At 42.2% G+C, this 20,306-nt stretch overlaps 1 protein-coding gene across 14 annotated transcripts in view; it reads left to right on the top strand.

The window, feature by feature from the left end:
• Nucleotides 1-20,306, top strand: part of AAK1 (AP2 associated kinase 1) — a 182,025-nt gene that overhangs the window by 134,277 nt on the left and 27,442 nt on the right. For 9 of the 14 annotated variants that reach the window (XM_030920851.1, XM_030920860.1, XM_030920857.1 and 6 more), the window contains 4 exons: nt 1,877-2,109; nt 3,854-4,011; nt 5,744-5,848; nt 15,186-15,281. In XM_030920851.1, the coding sequence (XP_030776711.1) occupies nt 1,877-2,109; nt 3,854-4,011; nt 5,744-5,848; nt 15,186-15,281 (592 nt within the window). The remainder of the gene's footprint in view (nt 1-1,876; nt 2,110-3,853; nt 4,012-5,743; nt 5,849-15,185; nt 15,282-20,306) is intronic. The other 5 variants (XM_030920861.1, XM_030920859.1, XM_030920855.1 and 2 more) reach the window with 2 other exon arrangements.

Raw genomic sequence — 20,306 nt, 5'->3', positions numbered from 1 at the left:
GTACATAGTCTGCCTTAAATAAATTTTCCAAGTCCTGAGTACAAGATGAGGGTAGTCAATATCCCAAGCTAGAAGCATCCTGACCCGGGTATCTAGATAGTCTAGTTTCCTTAAACTCTCTCAGGGCCTGCCTTTATAGACACTGATACTGCAGGTGAACTGAGTTGCAGCTTGGAGCAGCAACTCTAATCTGAGAGGAGGGACTGGAGGGAAGGGATGGTGAAATCCCTGGGGCATTTTATATCCGAAGTTATTTTATCTCTAGGTTGTTAGAGTAAAGGAAAGGGGTTGGGTGGCTTTCTTAACATTTTTTGTTCATTTTCCTTAATATAGATGACTAATGCTTAAGGACCATTCATGTGGTCACAAGGATGTCTCACCTGTATGTTGTTCTGTGGTGGCAGTTTGGCCTGTTTTGAAAATGGCCCATATCACAAGAGTCCTTGTATTATTAGCTCAGTCACCATCAGCACCTTTTTTTTTTTCTTTCTTCTTATTATATTCTCTGCCAGTTCTTCAATATTATGTCCAAACTGAAGATTGAAACAAGTTAATCCCACTAAACTAATGCTATATATTTTCTTAGGAGTTGTCACAGAAATAGGATCTTATATACCCATCCCATCAATGAAATAAAGAGCCTTAACAACAAAACAAAAAGGGGAATGCTTATACATTCTTGATGGGAGTATAAGTTAGTTCACCCATTGTGGAAAGCAGTGTGGCGATTCTTCACAGAGCTAAAAACAGAACTACTGTTCAACCCAGCAATCCCATTACTGGGTGTATATTCAAAGGAATATAAATTGTTCTGCCCTAAAGACACATGCATGTGTATGTTCATTGCAGCACTGTTCATGATAGCAAAGACATGGGATCAACCTAAATGCCCACCAATGGGAGATTGGATAAAGAAAATGTGGTACATATACGCCATGGAATACTATGCAGCCATAAAAAGAAGGAGGATGGAGGCTTTGCAAGAACATGGTTGGAGCTGGAGGCCATTATCCTTAGCAAACTATTGGAGGAATAGAAAACCAAATAGCACATGTTCTCACTTACAAATGGGAGCTATATAATGAGAACTCACGGATGCAAAGCGGGAAACAACAGATGCTGGGGCCTCCTTGAAGGTGAAGGGTGGGAGGAGGGAGAGGATCCAAAAAAATAACTCTTGTGTACTAGGGCTTAGTACCTTGGTGACAAAATAATCTGTACAACAAACCCCCGTGACACGAGTTTACCTGTTTACCTGTATAACAAACCTGCGCGTGTACCCCGAACCTAAAATAAAAGTTTAAAACAAACAAGCAGTAACATTTATGAATCACGGTAGAATTCTCTCTGACTCACTCCCAACCTGTGGTCTCGCTATGGCAGAGAGCGAGGGATCTCTTAGCAGAAATCATTCAGCTTAAATGTGTTTTGCTGGAGATATGTCTTCATTGTCCTCTACCTGTAGTGATAGATCTATTGCCTGCCCTTTGGAAGCATTCTGAATGAGTTTGTATGTGACTCCAGAAATAGAACGTGGTCCTTTATGGTAAATTCTAGATGTTTACACCTGAAATAGCTTTTGCATTCTTATACTTTGGGCTGAATATGGTTAACTTACGGTTACCCTGTATATTATTGCTGATGAAGATTGAACTTTATGTGTATCAGACAAATACCATGTTGTTATCAGTCTCAAAGTTGCAGCACAGATTGTCAAAGCCTGGGTTTTTCTTTCTGGGCGTTATTGATAAAATTAGCCATTTGAGTCTCATGTTAGCGCTTATGTGGCATTTTTTGTTGTTCTGCTTATCTGTTTGTTTTTCCTTTAATTTTTTTTTTTTAAATTTAATGAAACATTTTCCATCTCTCTTCCTAGCAGATTCAAGCTCCAGTAAGACAACAGCCAAAGGTTCAGACAACCCCACCTCCTGCTGTCCAGGGGCAGAAAGTTGGATCTCTCACTCCACCCTCATCCCCCAAAACCCAACGTGCTGGGCACAGGCGTATTCTCAGTGATGTAACCCACAGTGCCGTCTTTGGGGTCCCTGCCAGCAAATCAACCCAGCTGCTCCAGGCAGCTGCAGCTGAGGCCAGTCTCAATAAGTCCAAGTATGTGGTGCTTCCTCTTTGTTGTTCTTACCTCTGTGAGCGAGGTCTGCCTGCGGCTGCTAGTGTGTGATTCTTTGCGTAAGTGTGTAGATGTGTGTAATGCAAATACAGTGGTGTGTACTTGTGTGTGTTTGTTTAATTATTTTTCTGGTTTGTTTATTTTTCTGGCTTCTTGCATGTACATACATACATCTTGCATGTACTTGTGTTTAATGAGCAACTGTGAATTTGTCTTTAGTGCATGGGCCATACTAATCTTAAGAAATCTTTTCCTGCTTGGCCCACTGTTCTCATTCTCTCACCTGTTCCATGCTCTGCAGTGTGTTTTCTGAACTCTCGATCTGACCGAGTCTCTCCATGCTGAAAATCTTTCATTGGCTCCTCATTACCTGTCGGATGATAGCTGAGCACCCTGCTTCACACAGAGGGCCTGTTGTGTTTCACAGGCAGACTTGCCACTCTTCACCTTCCCGAGCCCTTTGTTCCTCCTATGTCCTCTCCTGGGACTGCCGTGCTCCTCCTTGCCCCCCTAGGGAATGTTCATTTATTCATCAAGATCCATGTCAGAGGTTGACTTCTCCTTGACCCTTCCTCTGATATGATGTATAATTGCTATCTGAACCTTTTTTTGAATTTGTATGACATGTATTGTCATTCATTATTTGTATGTCTGATTGAACTGGTTTGTGAGTTCTCCAAGACAATAACCATGTCTTAGTCAACCTTTGGAAACCCAGTGACTGGTTCTGTGCCTGACGAGTAGATTTTGATGAGTGTTGAGTAAATGCAATTTCAGACCCTTAACTGGCTTGGAACCATGCACTCTAAAGTTAACATCTTTCAATGAAGTTAAGAGAGACTTTATAAGAAAATTATATCATGATACTTAGATGCACAAAGTAGTGTTAACTGTCTTTATTTCTTTTTAATTGTGATGGTGGCCCTTAACTCTATGCATGCTGGATCCTGAGAGATGAGAGACAGCCTAACTAGACCTCTTTCCTGCCCATCTAGGGATCAGTTATTATAGATGTTATGGTGGTCACCACAAGGTACACAAGTCTAAGAACAGGTTGCTTTTAGATCCTGAACTGAAACAACTTGCAGATAAGACTAAAAAGCTAAGCAAGAGATTAAGAAAGTAGTGGGAGGTAGTGAGTGAGGAAATGAAGGAAAGGAGAAAATGAAGGAAAGGAGACATTCATTTCATAAAGTGGAATGGGTATCTGTGGAAATTGTTCAGGTGCTGTGGAAAGCCCTTTTAGGAAAACACTGTGGGCCGGGCACAGTGGCTCACGCCTGTAATCCTAGCACTTTGGGAGTCCAAGGCGGGGTGGATCACCTGAGATCAGGAGTTCAAGACCAGTCTGGCCAACATGGTGAAACCTTGTCTCTACTAAAAATACAAAAATTAGCCAGGTGTGGTGGCGGGTGCCTGTAATCCCAGCTACTCAGGAGGCTGAGGCAGGAGGATCGCTTGAACCAGGGAGACGGAGGTTTCAGTGAGTCGAGATCACACCATTGTATTCCAGCCTGGGTGAAAGAGCAAAACTCTGCCTTAAAAAAAAAAAAAAAAAAAAAAAAAAAAAAAAAAACTATGGTGGAAAATGAAGGTTTGACCTGGAAAATGAAAGTTTGACCCAGAAAAGAATTTGATCCTGAAACAAAGAGAAAATAAGTTGACCCTTTTTGTTTTGTTCAACTTTTATATCTTTTTGTTTCGTGGGGGTGGGAACCTACCTAGGTCTGCAACCACCACTCCATCAGGCTCTCCTCGGACCTCTCAACAAAACGTTTATAATCCTTCAGAAGGTTCTACGTGGAATCCCTTCGATGACGATAATTTCTCCAAACTCACAGCTGAAGAACTACTAAACAAGGACTTTGCCAAGCTGGGGGAAGGTGAGTAAGCTGTGTCTTTTTTTGTGCTTCTTGATTGTAAGAAATAACCAGGAATGAGAAAGAATCGTAACTCTAGAAGGGTATGCATGTGAAAACGTAGGCTTGGGCCTTTCCATAAGGCTTGATTTCGAAGTATGCATACAAATTGGTTTTTATTTTTACCATGGCCCTGAAGTCCTCATCTTCAGGAAATCCTGATCTATTGTGGCTGGCAGCAAGGAGAGTGTGATGCTTAGGGAAGAAACTTGTAGGAAAGGTTTGTGACATAGTCCAGGATAACAGCATCAGGCATGGTCCCTCCTTGGAGGAGTGTGATGGTTCCCTTATCCTAGGTTGGTTTATTGTCCCAGAAAGTTGGCACCGCTTGTCCATGAATGTGCCTTCACATGGACACTGAATCTTTCTTTCACTATGATCAGAGTTCTGTATTACTGTATTACACAGAAAGATGATTAAATAAATAGAAGATATACTTCTGCTGAAGAACAGTCTACTTTGGAAGGCAGGACACACACACACACACACACAGAGGCACATGCACACACTTTGGAACAAATTCTAATATGCATAATTCTAATAATTCTAATAATGTTAGCGAGTACTCTAATAAAAAGAGTACTCTCAATGTAGATAAGGGCACAGGGTAAAGGAGTGATGAGAACCAATTGAGTGGTATGAGCTATTGGCCAAACATTGTGGCTTTAACTATCATTTAATAGAAATCTTTTAAAACTCCAAGGCCAGTTGTGGTGACTTGGGCCTGTAACCCAGTGCTTTGGGAGGCTGAGGCAAGAGAATCACTTGAGCCTAGGAGTTCAAGATCAGCCTGGGAAACATGCCAAGATCCCATCTCTACAAAAAATTTAAAAAATTAGCTGGGCATCCTGGCACACATCTGTAGTCCCAGCTACTTGGGAGGCTGAGGTGAAAGGATCACTTGAGCCCAAGAGGTCGACGCTGCAGTGGGCTATGAATTTACCCCTGCACTCTAGCCTGGGTGATGGAGTGAGTGAGACCCTGTCTGTTAAAAAAACTTCCTATTACTTTCTTGCTTTTTTGAACAGAAGACAGGGCATAGTACTTAACTTTCTTTGGCAACTTTGTTTCATTGTTATGTATACCAGTTGTTATTCTGGACTGTAAATAGAAATACCTCCATAGACTATTGAAAATTGTAGTATTTTTGCACCCAAATAACTAGCCCCTGAGTTTTAATAATTTCCTCTCCCTTTTCTTTACTGTTCAGCTGTCAGCTTTCACATTAAGCTACTGTCATTATGCTTATCCCTCATAACATCTCATTATTGCCATCTCCACCACTCCCTCTTCTCATTTACTCTCCTAAACTGCTTCCAACATGGAAAGCAGATCATCAAACTCATTAGAGCTATATAAAGTGAATAGATTACAAGTGAGGGCGGGAGGCATTAAATGTACAGTTCTGTAGTGTTAAGTACATTCACACTGTTGTGCAACCAAGCAATCTCCAGAACCCTTTTCATCTTGCAAAACTGATGATATGCTCTCTTTTGATTCTTAACAGTCTCCTTTTTTTTCTCAGCTGTTCTCTCAGTTATTGCAATGACTAGACAAGGACCTTTGAATGTGTCGCCGTAATGCAGTAAAAGTAGTCAAGTCCAGAAGTCAGTTCAGAGAATGCCCCTCACCTCTGCGGTGTGTGTGCCTCACAAGATTCTGCTAGAATGAACTGAGTGGTGTTTTGTCTCCCCAGGCAAACATCCTGAGAAGCTTGGAGGCTCAGCTGAGAGTTTGATCCCAGGCTTTCAATCAACCCAAGGTGATGCTTTTGCTACGACCTCATTTTCTGCTGGAACTGGTTAGTATGGCAAATAGCTGGAACATGAGGTTCACTGTTGTTACCTTCACACTGTTTTTCACTCCACAGATAACTCTAGCATGCCAGTGAAACCCAAATCCTGGCAGTAACATGTATATATATATATATATTTTTTTTTTTTTTTTCATGGTCTATTTAATTTAAAACTTACTTTCTTTAATTGAAAAGGTTTCTGATCAAAAAGGGATAAAGATCTAGGACCACTTTAAATTTAAGTGGCAGGACAGTCTGGCAGTAATATGCAGGACTTGTTCTCTCTAGTCCACAGGCATGTCTTAAGCAAGTATTTCTAGATTTGAGAAATACCCAATGTTCATTGCTTGTAATTTCTTAGGTTTCTGAGATGACGTGAAGAATTTTAAAAATTAAATGTTCTGTTATATCTAACATTCCTCTAAACTGTGTGTGTGGGCGCGCACGCGCACGCGTGTGTCTGTGTGTGTGGGCGTGTGTGTGTGTGTGGGCACGCGCGTGCGTGCACATGCTGTTGGGAAGGAGAGAGGTGTTTTTTTAATGAGACTTCTAAAAAAAGGAGGGAGATATTCTTTTAATGAGACTTTGTTAAAAGTATAGAAGCAATCATAAGAGACAAACTTTTCCCTTCTATTAATAAAAAATTATACATTTTTATTGTATAAAAGTTAGTAATTCATAGGAAAGAAAGTTAAAATTCTTCATGACCCCACCACCAAGAGATAGCCCAGGGATACCATCTTGATGTCTGTTAGTGGCATTTGACCTCCTTTTGAGAGTCACAGATATCTTTGTGAAGCTAATGAAAGTTGTAGGTCTCCCTGACCAAAATACACATGACCACAATTTTTTTTTTTTTTTTTTTTTTTTTTTTGAGACAGAGTCTTGCTCTATAGCCCAGGCTGGAGTTCAATGGCTCAATCTTGGCTCACTGCAACCTCCGCCTCCCAGGTTCAAGTGATTCTCCCGCCTCAGCCTCCAGAGTAGCTGGGATTACAGGCACCTGCCATCATGCCCGGCTGATTTTTTTGTGTTTGTAGAGGCGGGGTGTCACCATGTTGACCAGGCTGATCTTGAACTCCTGACCTCAGGTCATCTGCCTGTCTCAGCCTCCGAAAGTGCTGGGATTACAGGGGATTACAGGCGTGAGCCACTGTGCCTGGCCACATGACCACAATTTTGTATGCTCTTTGGCCCCCTGCTTAAGACTCTCAGACTCTGATATGCATCTTTTTTTTTTTTTTTTTTTGAGACGGTGTCTCATTCTGTTGCCCAGGCTGGAGTGCAATGGCACAATCTCAGCTCACTGCAACCTCTGCCTCCCAGGTTCAAGCGATTCTCATGCCTCAAGCCTCCCAAGTAGCTGAGACTACAGATGTGTGCCACTACGGCCGGCTAATTTTTGTATTTTTAGTAGAGACGGAGTTTCACCATGTTGACCAGGCTGATCTCAAACTCCTGACCTCAAGTGATCCGCCTGCCTCGGCCTCCCAAAGTGCTGAGGTTACAGGCATGAGCTACCACACCCAACCTGATATGCATCTTTATAGACATATTTTGAAGCCTAATTTTTTCATTTAATGAACCTGGCACATTTCTCTTACATCATTAAAGAAGCCCCTAAAATATAATTTTTTTTTTTTTTTTTTTTTTTTTTTTTAGACGGAGTTTCGCTCTTGTTGCTGGGGCTGGAGTGCAATGGCGAGATCTTGGCTAACTGCAACCACCACCTCCCAGGTTCAAATGATTCTCCTGCCTCAGTCTCCCGAATAGCTGGGATCACAGGCATGTGCCACCATGCCCAGCTAATTTTGTTAAAGTATAATTTTTAAAAAGTACCTGCATTAAATTCCATTGTATGGCCAGGCACGGTGGCTCACGCCTGTAATCCCAGCACTTTGAGAAGCTGAGGTGGGCAGATCGCTGGCCAACATGGTGAAACCTGGTCTCTACCAAAAAATACAAAAGTTAGCCGGGCGTGGTGGCACACACCTGTAATCCCAGCTACTCAGGTGGTTAAGGTGGGAGGATCCCTTGACCCCAGGAGGCAGAGGTTGCATTGAGCTGAGGTTACAACACTGCTTTCTAGCCTGGGCAACAGAGTGAGATCCTGTCTGATAAAAAAAAACAAAACGAAAACAAAACTTCTAGGATACACTAGATGTATGATATATCCTAGTGTATTTAACCAATCACACCTTTCTTAACATTAACTTTATTTCAGTATTTACTATTATAAATACTTCAGCAATGAATGTGAATTTTTGAAAGTATTCTTTGTAAGATATAGAATTTGGCATGCTTCTAAAAGTGATCTTTTTAATTATACTGATTAGTGTTTACTTTTAACCTTATCATATATTCTTTCTGCCTGCTTTCTTTAGGAATGTTAGTAGTTTTTCTAACCTCATAAATTTATTTGTGAATAGAACGTTGTCGTTTCATAATATTTGATATATAATATTCTCTTATTCTTATTTTCTGGATATTTTTAAATAGAAGTTTCAATTTCTTCTTTAACCAAAAGTTACTTATGTTATGTTTTCATTGCACTGTGACCAATATGGCCTGTGCAGTCTTTGCTGTAAACTGTACTGAAGGGCTGTCTGTGACCCAGTTTGCTATTCATTTTTAAATGTCTTCTGGAAATTAGCAGTTTCCGTGTCAATAAATATTAATCTACAATATGATTGTTTGTGGAAGAATGGTAACATTTATTTAATATCCTCTTTTATGAATATTTGCATTGTTACCAATTTTTCACCATATAAATATTCTTGAAGCTAAATTTTTGTTTATATCCTTTACAGTTTCTTTAAGATAACTTCTAAGAGACTATGTGCTAAATCAAAAGTATGTATGTTTTAAGATTTTTTATACATATTTTCAAGTTGTACTCTAAGAAAGCTATATAAATTTTATTTCAATTAATAGTGAATGAGAGTCATTTTCCCTACCATTTCTCCACCCAGCCCAGCACAGCCCAGGCCAAAGACGGTAGACAGAGAACCTTATTTTTATTTTATTTATTTATTTATTTATTTTGAGACAGTTTTGCTCTTGTTGTCCAGGCTGGAGTACAATGGCGCAATCTCGGCTCACTGCAACCTCTGCCTCCTGGGTTCAAGCGATTCTCCTGCCTCAGCCTCCCAGGTAGCTGGGATTACAGGCATGAACCACCACGCCAGGCTAATTTTGTACTTTACTTAGTAGACGGGGTTTCTCCATGTTGGTCAGGCTGGTCTCGAACTCCTGACCTCAGATGATCTGCCCGCCTCAGCCACCCAAAGTGCTGGGATTACAGACATGAGCCACCGTGCCCAGCCAGAGAACCTTATTTACTGACCCATTTTTAGTTCTTTGAGAGTTGTGTTGTGTCCTTTGCCTTTTAGATTCATTTTGTAAGTGTTCTTCATATGTCACATGTTATCCTTTCCTAGAAAATCATCTGCGGTTGTAAAATTTTTCATTAAAGTACAACAATATGTATGTATCTTTTAATATCTGTGTACATTAATTTTAATTGTATGTATCTGTGTTCCTCTTTTTCTTGGTAACTCTAGCTAGAGGTTGGATGTTTTATTATATTTTCAGAGACAACACTTAGATTTATACAATCTTCTGTTTTCTTTTTTATTATTTAACTTTTGCTTTTATCTTTATTACATTTTCATGTTTGTTTATTTGAGACATTGTCTCACTGTGTTGCCCAGGCTGGAGTGCAGTGGTGGGATCTCTGTTCACTGCAACCTCCGCCTCCTGGGTTCAAGCAATTCTCCTGTCTCAGCCTCCCAAGCAGCTGGGACAACAGGTGCATGCCACCATGCCTGGCTAATGTTTTGTATTTTTAGTAGAGACGGGGTTTCACCATATTGGCCAGGCTGGTCTCAAACTCCTGACCTCAGGTGATCCACCCACCTCGGCCTCCCAAATGCTGGGATTACAGGCATGAGCCACCGTGCCTGGCCATTTTCTTGTTTTTCTTCTATTTGCTTTGGTGATATTAAGAGGAACCCATAGTAATATATTTTCAAATTCTTTTTTAAAAAATAAAGTACTTGGGCTGTGAGTTTTTCTTCACAATTTGACAGTCATTTTCACCCAGCACAAAAGTGGGGAGGGAGGCTAATTATAATCTTCAGGGAGGCTTTGTCATGTGAAAATATTCCAATGTCCTGTTTTCTCTTTCTCCAGTTGCCTCACTTCAACCTTTGAAGTTTACTCTGTTTATTGAGAATGCTTTCTAATAAGTGTGTATTTCCCTAGTAAAAAAAAAAAAAATGGAGTTGTGTGGAGTTTAACCATAGCTCATAAATCTTCGTATGATATTCTCATTATTATTTTGGAGTTATGCTTTTCATTATTAAGTAGTTAAAAATTTTTGTTTCACTTTTAGCTTTGTTTGTGTAAATTTTATAAGTATATTGATATTTTGGTGAAATTTGAAAGTGTTCCAAAACCAGTTCATGCTGCTTGAAGTTTGATATGCCACAGAGTTGACCAAACATATCAAATGTGTGAAGCACTGACTGTTGTCCCTGAAAGAGAACATTGAAATGATGATTAGCCATGGACCTGGGTAGAATATAGTTTGTCTGGAAAGAGGGTCACAGAATAAGCCCTGAGAGTCTTCTTTGCTGCCGAATCCCAGAGTTTGGCACAATGTTTGGCTCCACACAGATGTGTTTAATGAATAAGAAGGGTTGCTTTGTGCCAAAGCTTAGGACCTTGGATTCACCAGCATTAACAATGAAGGTCCCTGATCATTTTCCATCTGCTCACCCTACCAACCCCAGTTTTAATGCCTAGTTCTCATCTATTACACATGGTTATGTTTCATTGTTTGTGTGAGCTGTTTTTTAATGAGATTTATTTTGTTTTTGTTTCTGCCTTTCCACTACTTTATATTTACTCTGAAGGCTGCAAATGAGTGTGTGTGTGTGTGTGTGTGTATGTGTGTATTTTTTTAAGGGATTTAAAGGCACAGCCACAAACATGTTTGAGTAAAGTTATGACAGTAATAACACTGAACATGTATCAAGCACATGAGGCATGTTAAACCCACTGGGTAAGCACTTTTCTTGCTCATTATCTCAGGTGATCCTCACAAAGACCACCTGCTCAAGGGCACAGCTGGATAATGACAGAATAGAGATTTGTACCTGTAGCCCAGATCAAAAACTGTAGTTATATCCACGTCTCAGGAATCTCATAAACCAGCAACACTAAGCTTTTGCAAACATTAAAAAGTGTCTTCATAGTTTCCTCAGTTTATCTGGTCTTTTACTATGAACATTTGATATTTTCCCCTCTCTCTTGTTTGCAGTGTAAATGTTTCCTTTCTGTGACACCTTCATTCTTTACAAATGAAAGAAAATTATGTCTAGATCCCAGGAACTCATTTGCTCTCATTTGTACAAAGGGCATGATGACATCATTTTCTATAAATTTTCTAACTGAACTCAGACTGTTTACAGATTTTAAACCTTCTGACTGATCAAAGGAGAAACTAAGCAGGAAATTTCATAATGGGTTCGGGAGGATGGCACGGGGCTATATTAAACATTTGTATGGTAAAAGCTGCAAAAATGATGGACTGTGTCTATACATTGGAGGAAAAACCGGCAAACATTTAAAACTTCATGTGGTGCCTCTTTATTAATTAATAATATGTTTTCCTGTGTGTAAGTTACACATGTTCATTTATAAAAATGTGCAGAAATGAATAAGGCCCGAAGTAAAGAAAATAAAATCTTATAACCCCACCTTGAGAGAAGAGCATTTGCTGACATTTTACAGTATTTCTATCTAGAATTTTATTTCTGCATATAAATTTTTTTCAAATATGACCTACACCGCGTATTCAGTTTTACAGTTTGCTTTTTTTCTTTTAAATATGTTTCATTGTGTCATTTTAAAATATTTCAGGGACTTAGAAGCAGTTATTTTATCTTTCTTTTCCTCCTCCTACCTTTAAAGAAACTTAGTTTAAAACTCATTTTAATAACAAAATTATAGAGACTGAGAACAGAATAGTGGTTTCCAAAGAATAGTAACAGGAATAAGTGGTGGGTGTGACTACAAAGGAGTAGAATGAGGAGGTCTTTGGTTTCATGGAACAGTTCTGTATCGTGATTGCAGTGGTGCTCATTCTAATCTACACATAGAGTCAAGTTGCAAAGAACTATACACACAGGTGGAGTTGGTAGTGTGTCAGTGGGGGTTGGAGGTGACCTTGCCTCCCATCCCCACTTCCCAGGGCAGACCTGGAGATGAAGAGGGCAGATGCTCACAGTCCTGAGAGTCCAGTGTGACAGTCACTGAGCTGGGTCTGGTGGCAACTGCTGGCACACTGGGGCTGACCGACCCCTGGGTAGGACATAGCTGTGGAGGTGACGGAGGAGGTTACCCACTGAGGGGATGCCACTGCACCTCCCCATTCCCTTCTGCCACATCTGGGCATTAACACCCCAGTCTGTCCCTGTTGCCCTTGCCTGTTACCCATCTGGTTGAGCTGGGGCTGGAGGTTCCTGCACACCTGAGGAATGGTAGGCATCACACATGCCGCCTCCTCCATGTCTGGGCCTGGGGCACTGGGTTCCCACATTTCAAGGGCCTCTGGAGTGAAAGCCCATATGTCTTTGAAGCCAGGATGCAAAGGAGGCGGCCAGATTCCAGGTGCTGGAAAGGTTGCCGGTCCATCCAGCAATCCTACCTTTGCCTTCCACTTTATCATGCATCTCAGACTACATCTTGCTGGCCCTGAGGAGGTAGCATTAAGGGTGGCAGAGGTGGCTGCTGTGACAGTGGCAGAGTCTATTCAAGAGATGCTGGGTACTGAGTAGGCAAGGGCAAGGGACTGGGGCACTGGGCTCTCGGGGGCAGGGGAGGTGGGAAGAGAGACGCCTGGTCAGCCACTGACTACGAGAAATGTGGAATAGAGGTGGGTGGGGTGGAAACTCTCCCACCTCATCACAGCTGCCCAGTAGACCCCAGAGCATCCTCCTCATGCCAGAGGCAGAACTGGAGAGAGACCAAGATTCAGAGACAGGTAAAGTCCGAGACAGGGAAAGAAGGAAATCAGAGCCAGGTGCCCACGGAGATGCTGCCAGTGATGCCCACACATGCCCAGCACTTTGACTCCTCCACAAGCCCATTTTACAGACACAACAGTGAGGCCAAGAGAGGTGAAAAGAAATGTCCCCCATCTGATGGCCCAGGCCAAGGGGATTAGTAGAGGGGATGCTGAGCCCTACGATTTCCAAATTCAACCCAGCACCACTCAGGCTGAGAAGGAGGGATTCAGGGGTCATTGAGAAAGACAGGGATGTCCAGGCAGCGAGATGAAAAGAGGCAGAGAGACATGAGTGGGGTGGGGTGAGGTGATGTGGAGGGAGAACGGAGCAGAGGGTGCGGGTGGGGTCCCAGAGCCAGAGGTATGGGTGACCTCGACACTGAGGGAAGAAGAAAAGAATAGTACGCACATGCACAAATAGGGCCACGTAACAACCGGTGAGCACCGAGGAGCCTAGGGCCGCAGTACTGTGCCGATGTTGGTGATCTCCGGCTACAGTTTATAGAAGACATCATTGGGGGAAACTGGTTGCTGGGTTCACAGGACTCTATGTGCAGGAACTTCTTGTGATTCTGTATTACTTCAAAATAAAACGTTTTTTAAAAACCCACTTTATAGAAACAAAATTACGCTTTTTTTTTTTTTTCTAGAAAGACAGCTGACAAAGTGAGATTTTAATTAATGAACAAACTGAATACTAAAATGCGGAGTAAAGAATGATAATGTGTGGCCAGGCACAGTGGCTCACGCCTGTAATCCCAGCACTTTGGGAGGCCGAGACAGGTGGATCACAAGGTCAGGAATTCAAGATCAGCCTGGCCAACATGGTGAAACTCCGTTTCTACTAAAAAATACAAAAATTAGCCCGGTGTGGTGGCAGGCGCCTGTAATCCCAGGTGCCTGCCACCTGGCAGAGAGGCTGAGGCAGAGAATTGCCTGAACCTGGGAGGCAGAGGTTGCAGTGAGCCGAGATTGAGCCACACTAGCCTGGGTGACAGAGCAAGACTCCGTCTCAAAAATTAAAAAAGAAAGAAAAGAAAAGAATGATAATATAAAGCTGCATGTGGTGGTGTGTGCCTGTAGTCCCCAGCTACTAGGGAGGCTGCAGTGGGAGGATCGCTTGAGCCCAGGAGTTTAAGTCCAGCCTGGTTAACACAGCAAGACCCCAGTCTCTTAGAGAAAAAAGAAAATAAAAACAATGATCATGTGGAAACCAAGAAACCTGGCTTCTGATCCTACCTCTGGCTAGTCTTTAACTTTTAGGCTTCATTTTCTTTTATGGGAAATAAGAAAATTGTGCCAGAAAATTCTGAGACCACATCAAGCTCTGTTATTCCATAGGGTGTATAGATTTCTGTAAATCTATATTTTGCCAAATATAGAATGAATGCCAATCGTATGTTAAATATAGTACAGAGATTAGGGCTTGTCTAACTTTGCAATAGGCAAGAAGTCTATTTCTTCCCCTTTCTGTGTGTCTGCCTATCACTGTATTAGACATCATGGTGATATAGTAGGACTTAGTCCTTAAAGGACCTCAAGAGGGTGATAGATACATAGGAAGTACCTATACACATGCTAGATTACAAAACAGATAATGTTTGTTTATGCGCTAAAATGTGTGATATGTACAATATCTCCTCTAGACATTCTGAAAGAGATACTATAGATTGCAGTATATCCAAGAAAGAAGTGGAATTTCAGACATATGAATACCCTGATTTTATCGTTAATTGCATCTCATAATATGTTACAAGGACCAGGCTGAGCCGGGCACGGTAGCTCACGCCTGTAATCCTAGCACTTTGGGAGGCTGAGGCAGGCGGATCACCTGAGATCAGGAGTTGGAGACCAGCCTGACCAACATGGTGAAACCCTGTCTCTACTAAAAATACAAAAATTAGCCATGCGTGGTGGTGGGCGACTCAGGAGGCTGAGGCAGGAGAATCGCTTGAACTGGGGAGGCGGAGGTTGCAGTGAGCCAAGATTGCACCATTGCACTCTAGCCTGGTGGACAAGAGCGAGACTTCATCTCAAAAAAAAAAAAAAAAAAAAAAAGTCGGGGAGGGGACCAGGTTGAATATCTCATAGATACTTTGCTGTTCACTGGGCTACAGCCACTCGTCCCCTTTTATTCTAGGCTTAGACTTACTCTGTAGTTTGAGCTGTTGCATTAATAGAGGGTAAACTTACCTAGATTTACTTGGTGTTTTTGCTTTTCTCTTTTTTTCTCTCCTGACTCCTCCTTCCCCTCCACCCTAACTCCAGCTGAAAAAAGGAAGGGTGGGCAGACTGTGGACTCTGGCCTCCCGCTTCTAAGTGTGTCTGATCCTTTCATTCCTCTTCAAGTACCTGATGCACCAGGTAGGTAAATAGAAATGTTCTGAGGTTAAACAGCTTGATTTGCATGTCCCAGGCCCTGTGGAAAGTTCTGCCTTAAACACCCCATGAAAAGGATCTGAATTCCAAGCCCTAATAATAGGCTGCTGTTGCATAGTTTTACTCAATAAGAGGGGTAAACTTGTCTTGGAGGGTACTAGCCCTTAGCAAAGATAAAATCAGTTCAGGTTATCCCAGATTGATTTCCATATTATATCAGTGTTCAGTTTTTCATCCTTGATGGTGTTAAAGGTGATTATAGCAATGGCGGGGAGCCTGTAAGCACATGATAAAGTGAGCAAAATATGAATAGTGGTGGTAGTGTGATAATGGGATTGTGGGTGACTTTTGTTCAGTTCTTACTTTTCTATAATGCCTTTTTATTTTATAATATAAAAACACATAATAAAAATTAGGAAATGTGATAATAATTAATAGGGAATGTGAGTCAGGAAACCTGGGTTCCCTTCCAGCCTCTGCCCCTACCTGAAAAACCTTCTGGGCTTAGATCTTCATCGGTGAAGTGCATTGGACTGCAGGAGTTTCAATATCTCTTGTAGTCCACCATATCTCAGTTTTAAGTAGCAGTCTAAAAAGTAGAAAGTGGTTGGTGTGTTCTGACGGAAAGAACTTTTGGAACAGGGACTGGATGCTTCCCATTTGGAGTTCAAGTTGCCAAAACTTTTCCTTCCAGCCTTCTTCCCCGACTCTTTTTGGTGGGAGGAGTGATGTGGGAAAGAGTAGCCGTCCTTTCTCTTATCTGTCAGTCTCTTCACAAAAGCAAATTGTTCCAGCTCCTTAGAAGCAGTTGACAGTTGTTTTGCTTCTGATCATTTGTCCTTTTTTCCCGCTGTTGCCCCTGCCAACTCTTGACCTTGAACTGATAGGACTGGCTTGGTTCTTTTTCTCTCCCAAAATATTACAGGTATTTGATTGCTTGCTTCAAGATTGGAGTGATTGCGATGTTCATATCCTTTACCAAGTCTTCCCACCATCACTTACTAAGACAGACTGCAGCTAGGGTACCAAGGCAGTTTTTATTTTTTATTTTTAGACAAATTTGTTTACCCCTCTAAGGAGAAGCAAGCACTTGCCTTGATCAGGTGGTACTCTATAACTGAATAGCTTACTGGACCTAGATGTAGCCTAAAATTATCGAAAACTACTAAGGAATGATTCAATACAGGGTAGTTAAAAGGAAGAAAGGAATGAAATAGAGGCGCTTTCTTCCTTTGCACTTTTCAGGTATGCCTGGCAGTACTTGGACAAGTTCATTTTGAACAGAAGGTTAGAAAAGTGTGGGCTGTAAACTCCAGCTGGGGCTGACTGTCTTTTCCTCCCTGTTTTGGTAATCATGGGATCAGACAAGGGAAAGAGGTGATGGAGGCATTCTCGTTTTGACACCCCTTCAGGTTCTTGCTTTGCTGTTGCTTAGGTAGCTCATGGGCTGCAGAAGCCAGGAGGAAGGCCTCTTTGCACAGGGCAGAGGATGAGGGCCCTCAGGCAAGTAACTGTCCTATGCAGCTGTCACAGGAGTCCTCTGGATCAGGGTTGAAGAACCAGGCACATGCCCCAGGTGGCTCAGGAAATCGGCTCTAGCTTGTGGAAATGCGTCTGGGGCCACCAGAGCCAGCTGGCTGCCATCCTGCCTGCCTTCTTGTCATCTTTCCTGTCTCCTGGTCCTCCATGCTTCTTTCATACCTGTGGATTCCTGCTGAAATGTTACTGGTATACACTTTAATACCAATTAAGCCAAGACCTCTCTTGGGTTTCAGTGGAAAGATCAACTAAAATGAGACATTTTAATAGAGAACTCCAGGAGTGTGCTATTTACTTTCTGCTCTGTCAGACCAGACTCATCTGTTGAAAACATGAGTTAGACAGTTAACTCTTTTGTGTGCTGGCGAATTCTCATATCACTGAGTGGGGCGTAAAATCCAGGCTGCTTACTGCAACCTGCAAGGCCCCAAGTGGTGTGGCCCTTGCCTGCCCCTCTAATCTCAGCTGATAGCGCTCTTCCTCTCCATCTTGTCTTTCTTCCAACAAGCTAAGCTCGTTCCCACCCCGGGGACTTTGCACTTGCTGGTGCTCAGCTTGGAAAGCCTTCCCTTCAGCTTTGTTCCCTTGTGTCATTCGACTTGTGGGTCTCAGTTTAAATGCCGTCTGCTCAGAAGGCCCAGTGTGGTCCAATGGGCACTCCCAATCACATGCCCTGGCACTTTTTCTTCATAGAAGAAGTCCTTATCAGGACATAGTCTGTCTTTCCCCATCTTATCACTGTCTGAGGGAGGGGCCTCATCTGTCTTATTTACCACCTGTATCAGCTGTGCCAAGGACACTGCCTGTATTCACTCAATGAGTATTTACAGATCAGACAAATGAATGAAATAAAACCAGAGGCTGGAAGCCTTTAGGTGGCCCCATTACGTTCTGTTTCTATCCCAGCTCCCGGGCACCAGACGACTGGCTCCATAGCCTTCCATCTGCACCTCTGCCAACTCCTGGGCAGTCCCCCCACACCCACTCTTTGAGAGTGAATAAAGGAAGACACAGCCCACAGTGTCAGGCAGCTGCCAGCCCCTGGGCTGATGAGAATAGTAGCTAGGCTCAGCAGGTCCTTTAGCCCCGTCCTTTCACGGTGTCCTGCAGAATTGTGCTAAGTATATTATATTACCCACGGTGGCTTTGACTATTCTGCTTAACATTCAGCCTGTAGCACATTCAGTTACACAGCTTCTATATCAAGGCCACTGCATCCTTTTTTTTAACATTTTTAAATATTGAGTGAGGAAAGGGCTCAGGGTTCCATGTCTCTGGAACCTGGGGAAACTACAAATTTGGTTTTACCCTGCAAAAAGCAAGCAGTCTGTTACACCACCAGCCCACTATGGACACCAGTCAGATTTTTTGCCTGGTTTTCTTTCTTTGTTTTGTATACATGTTCATCTTCTACTCTCAGCTATACTGATGATAAGAATCATGAAAGGCTGGGTGTGGTGGCTCACACCTGTAATCCCAGCACTTTGGGAGGTCAAGGCGGGTGGATCACCTGAGGTCAGGAGTTCGAAACCAGCCTGACCAATATGATGAAATCCCTGTCTCTACAAAAAATTAAAAAATTAGCCAGGCATGGTGGCATGTGCCTGTAGTCCCAGGTACTCGGAAGACTGAGACAGAAGAGTTGCTTGAACCCTGGAGGAGGAGTTTCCAGTGAGCTGAGATCACACTACTCCACTGTAGCCTGGGCGACAGAGCAAGACTCTGTCTCAAAAAAAAAAAAAAAAAAAAAGAATTGGCCAGGCATGGTAGCTCACACCTGTAATCCCAGCACTCTGGGAGGCCGAGGCGGGTGGATCAGAGCTCTGAGGTCAGGAGTTCAAGGCCAACCTGGCCAACATGGTGGGACCCCGTCTCTACTAAAAATACAAAAATTAGCTGGGCATGGTGGTGGGCACCTGTAGTGCCAGCCACTCAGGAGGCTGAAGCAGAAGAATTGCTTGAACCCGGGAGGCGGAGATTGGAATGAGCCAAGATCGCGCCACTGCACTCCAGCCTGGGTGACAGAGTAAGACTCCATCTCAAAAAAAAAAAAAAAGATTCGTGGACTCTCAGTCTCCTGAAGACCATGCCTTTCAATGACTTTTAACATTTTTATTTTATACTTTTAAAATGATCACATACAAGTACCTTTGATCTTACAGATACTGGGGAGTGGTAGGTGGTAATGTCAAGTAACGCCCTCATTGTGTGGGTGAGGAAGTGAGGCCTTAGTGTTGTTCTGACTGTGCTCGGCCACACATTCCTTCTCTTGCCCACAGTCCCCAAACAGCGGATGTTTCTTTTATCTTTGGGACAGTTCCTAGATCAATAAAGCCTTTGACCAGAGAGCTAAATTTAAGGCTTTGGGAAATATAAAAATAGATTTGAAACTGTTAGACCTGAGTTCTAGCCATTAGTGGCTAGGTGATTGTGGTCAAATCACTTAAATTGTGCGTTCTTATCCTTAAAATTGGCAATACTAAAACCTACCTCATGGGGTGTTCTCAAGGTTTAGATGAAATCATATATTTGAAATTTCTATGTGAATTTTAAATTACTATAAAGATGGGAAATGCTATTTCAACTTTGGTTCTACATCCCTATTCCCAGTGAGGCAGTCCTAGTTATCATAAAGTGGTATTTTTCTCTTGTTGAAATTAAGCTTGCTCTTAAGACCTTTAACTTTTGCACAACTGAGAGCCATTAAAATAGATTTCCTGGATACAGTGATTGTCAAACTATGGGTAAAGGGCACTGGATAATTATAGGTTGGTTTGCTGGTTTGTTTTAAGGAATGCTTTTATTTTTCAAAGCATTATAAAACCAATTTTCTTAGAAGGTCTGGAATATGAAAATCATAGCCATGAACATTTGTATGCTTACAAAGCTGCCAAATGATGCATGGCTAGTGAGTCTCAGAGTATTTCATTGATGCTCAAATGCTGCTTGTCCATTTATTTGCCTTCTGTATGCATTAGGAAACAGATAAGCTACAAGTAGTACCAGCGTTTTAAAATATGGTAGAAAAGAGGCTGGGCCAGGCTCATGCCTATAATCTCAGCGCTTTGCGGGATCAAAGTGAAAGGATCACTTGAGCCCCGGAGTTTGAGATGAGCCTGGGCAACATGGTGAGACCCTGTCTCTAAAAAAAAAAAGAAAAAGAAAAAACATTTTTTTAATTAGCCAGGCATAGTGGTGCATGCTTGTAGTCCTAGCTACTTGGGAGGCTGAGGCAGGAGGATCCGTTGAACCCAGAAGTTTGAGGCTGCAATCAGCTATGATCACACCACTGCACTCCAGCCTGGGTGTGACAGAGCGAGACCCTGTCTCTCAAAAAATGTGTGTGTGTGTATGTACACACACATAGATATATATTAGAAAGATTGAGGAATTTTCTCTGAAAATTGGGGACAATATTTTTAAATCATTCTTTAAATTGTAGTAAAATGTACATAATGAGATTTACCATTT

This window comes from Rhinopithecus roxellana, chromosome 17 (assembly GCF_007565055.1).
Source record: "Rhinopithecus roxellana isolate Shanxi Qingling chromosome 17, ASM756505v1, whole genome shotgun sequence".
NCBI lineage: Eukaryota > Metazoa > Chordata > Mammalia > Primates > Cercopithecidae > Rhinopithecus > Rhinopithecus roxellana.
Note: the sequence above shows the minus strand (reverse complement) of the source record. Positions and strands in the feature narration are given on the sequence as shown.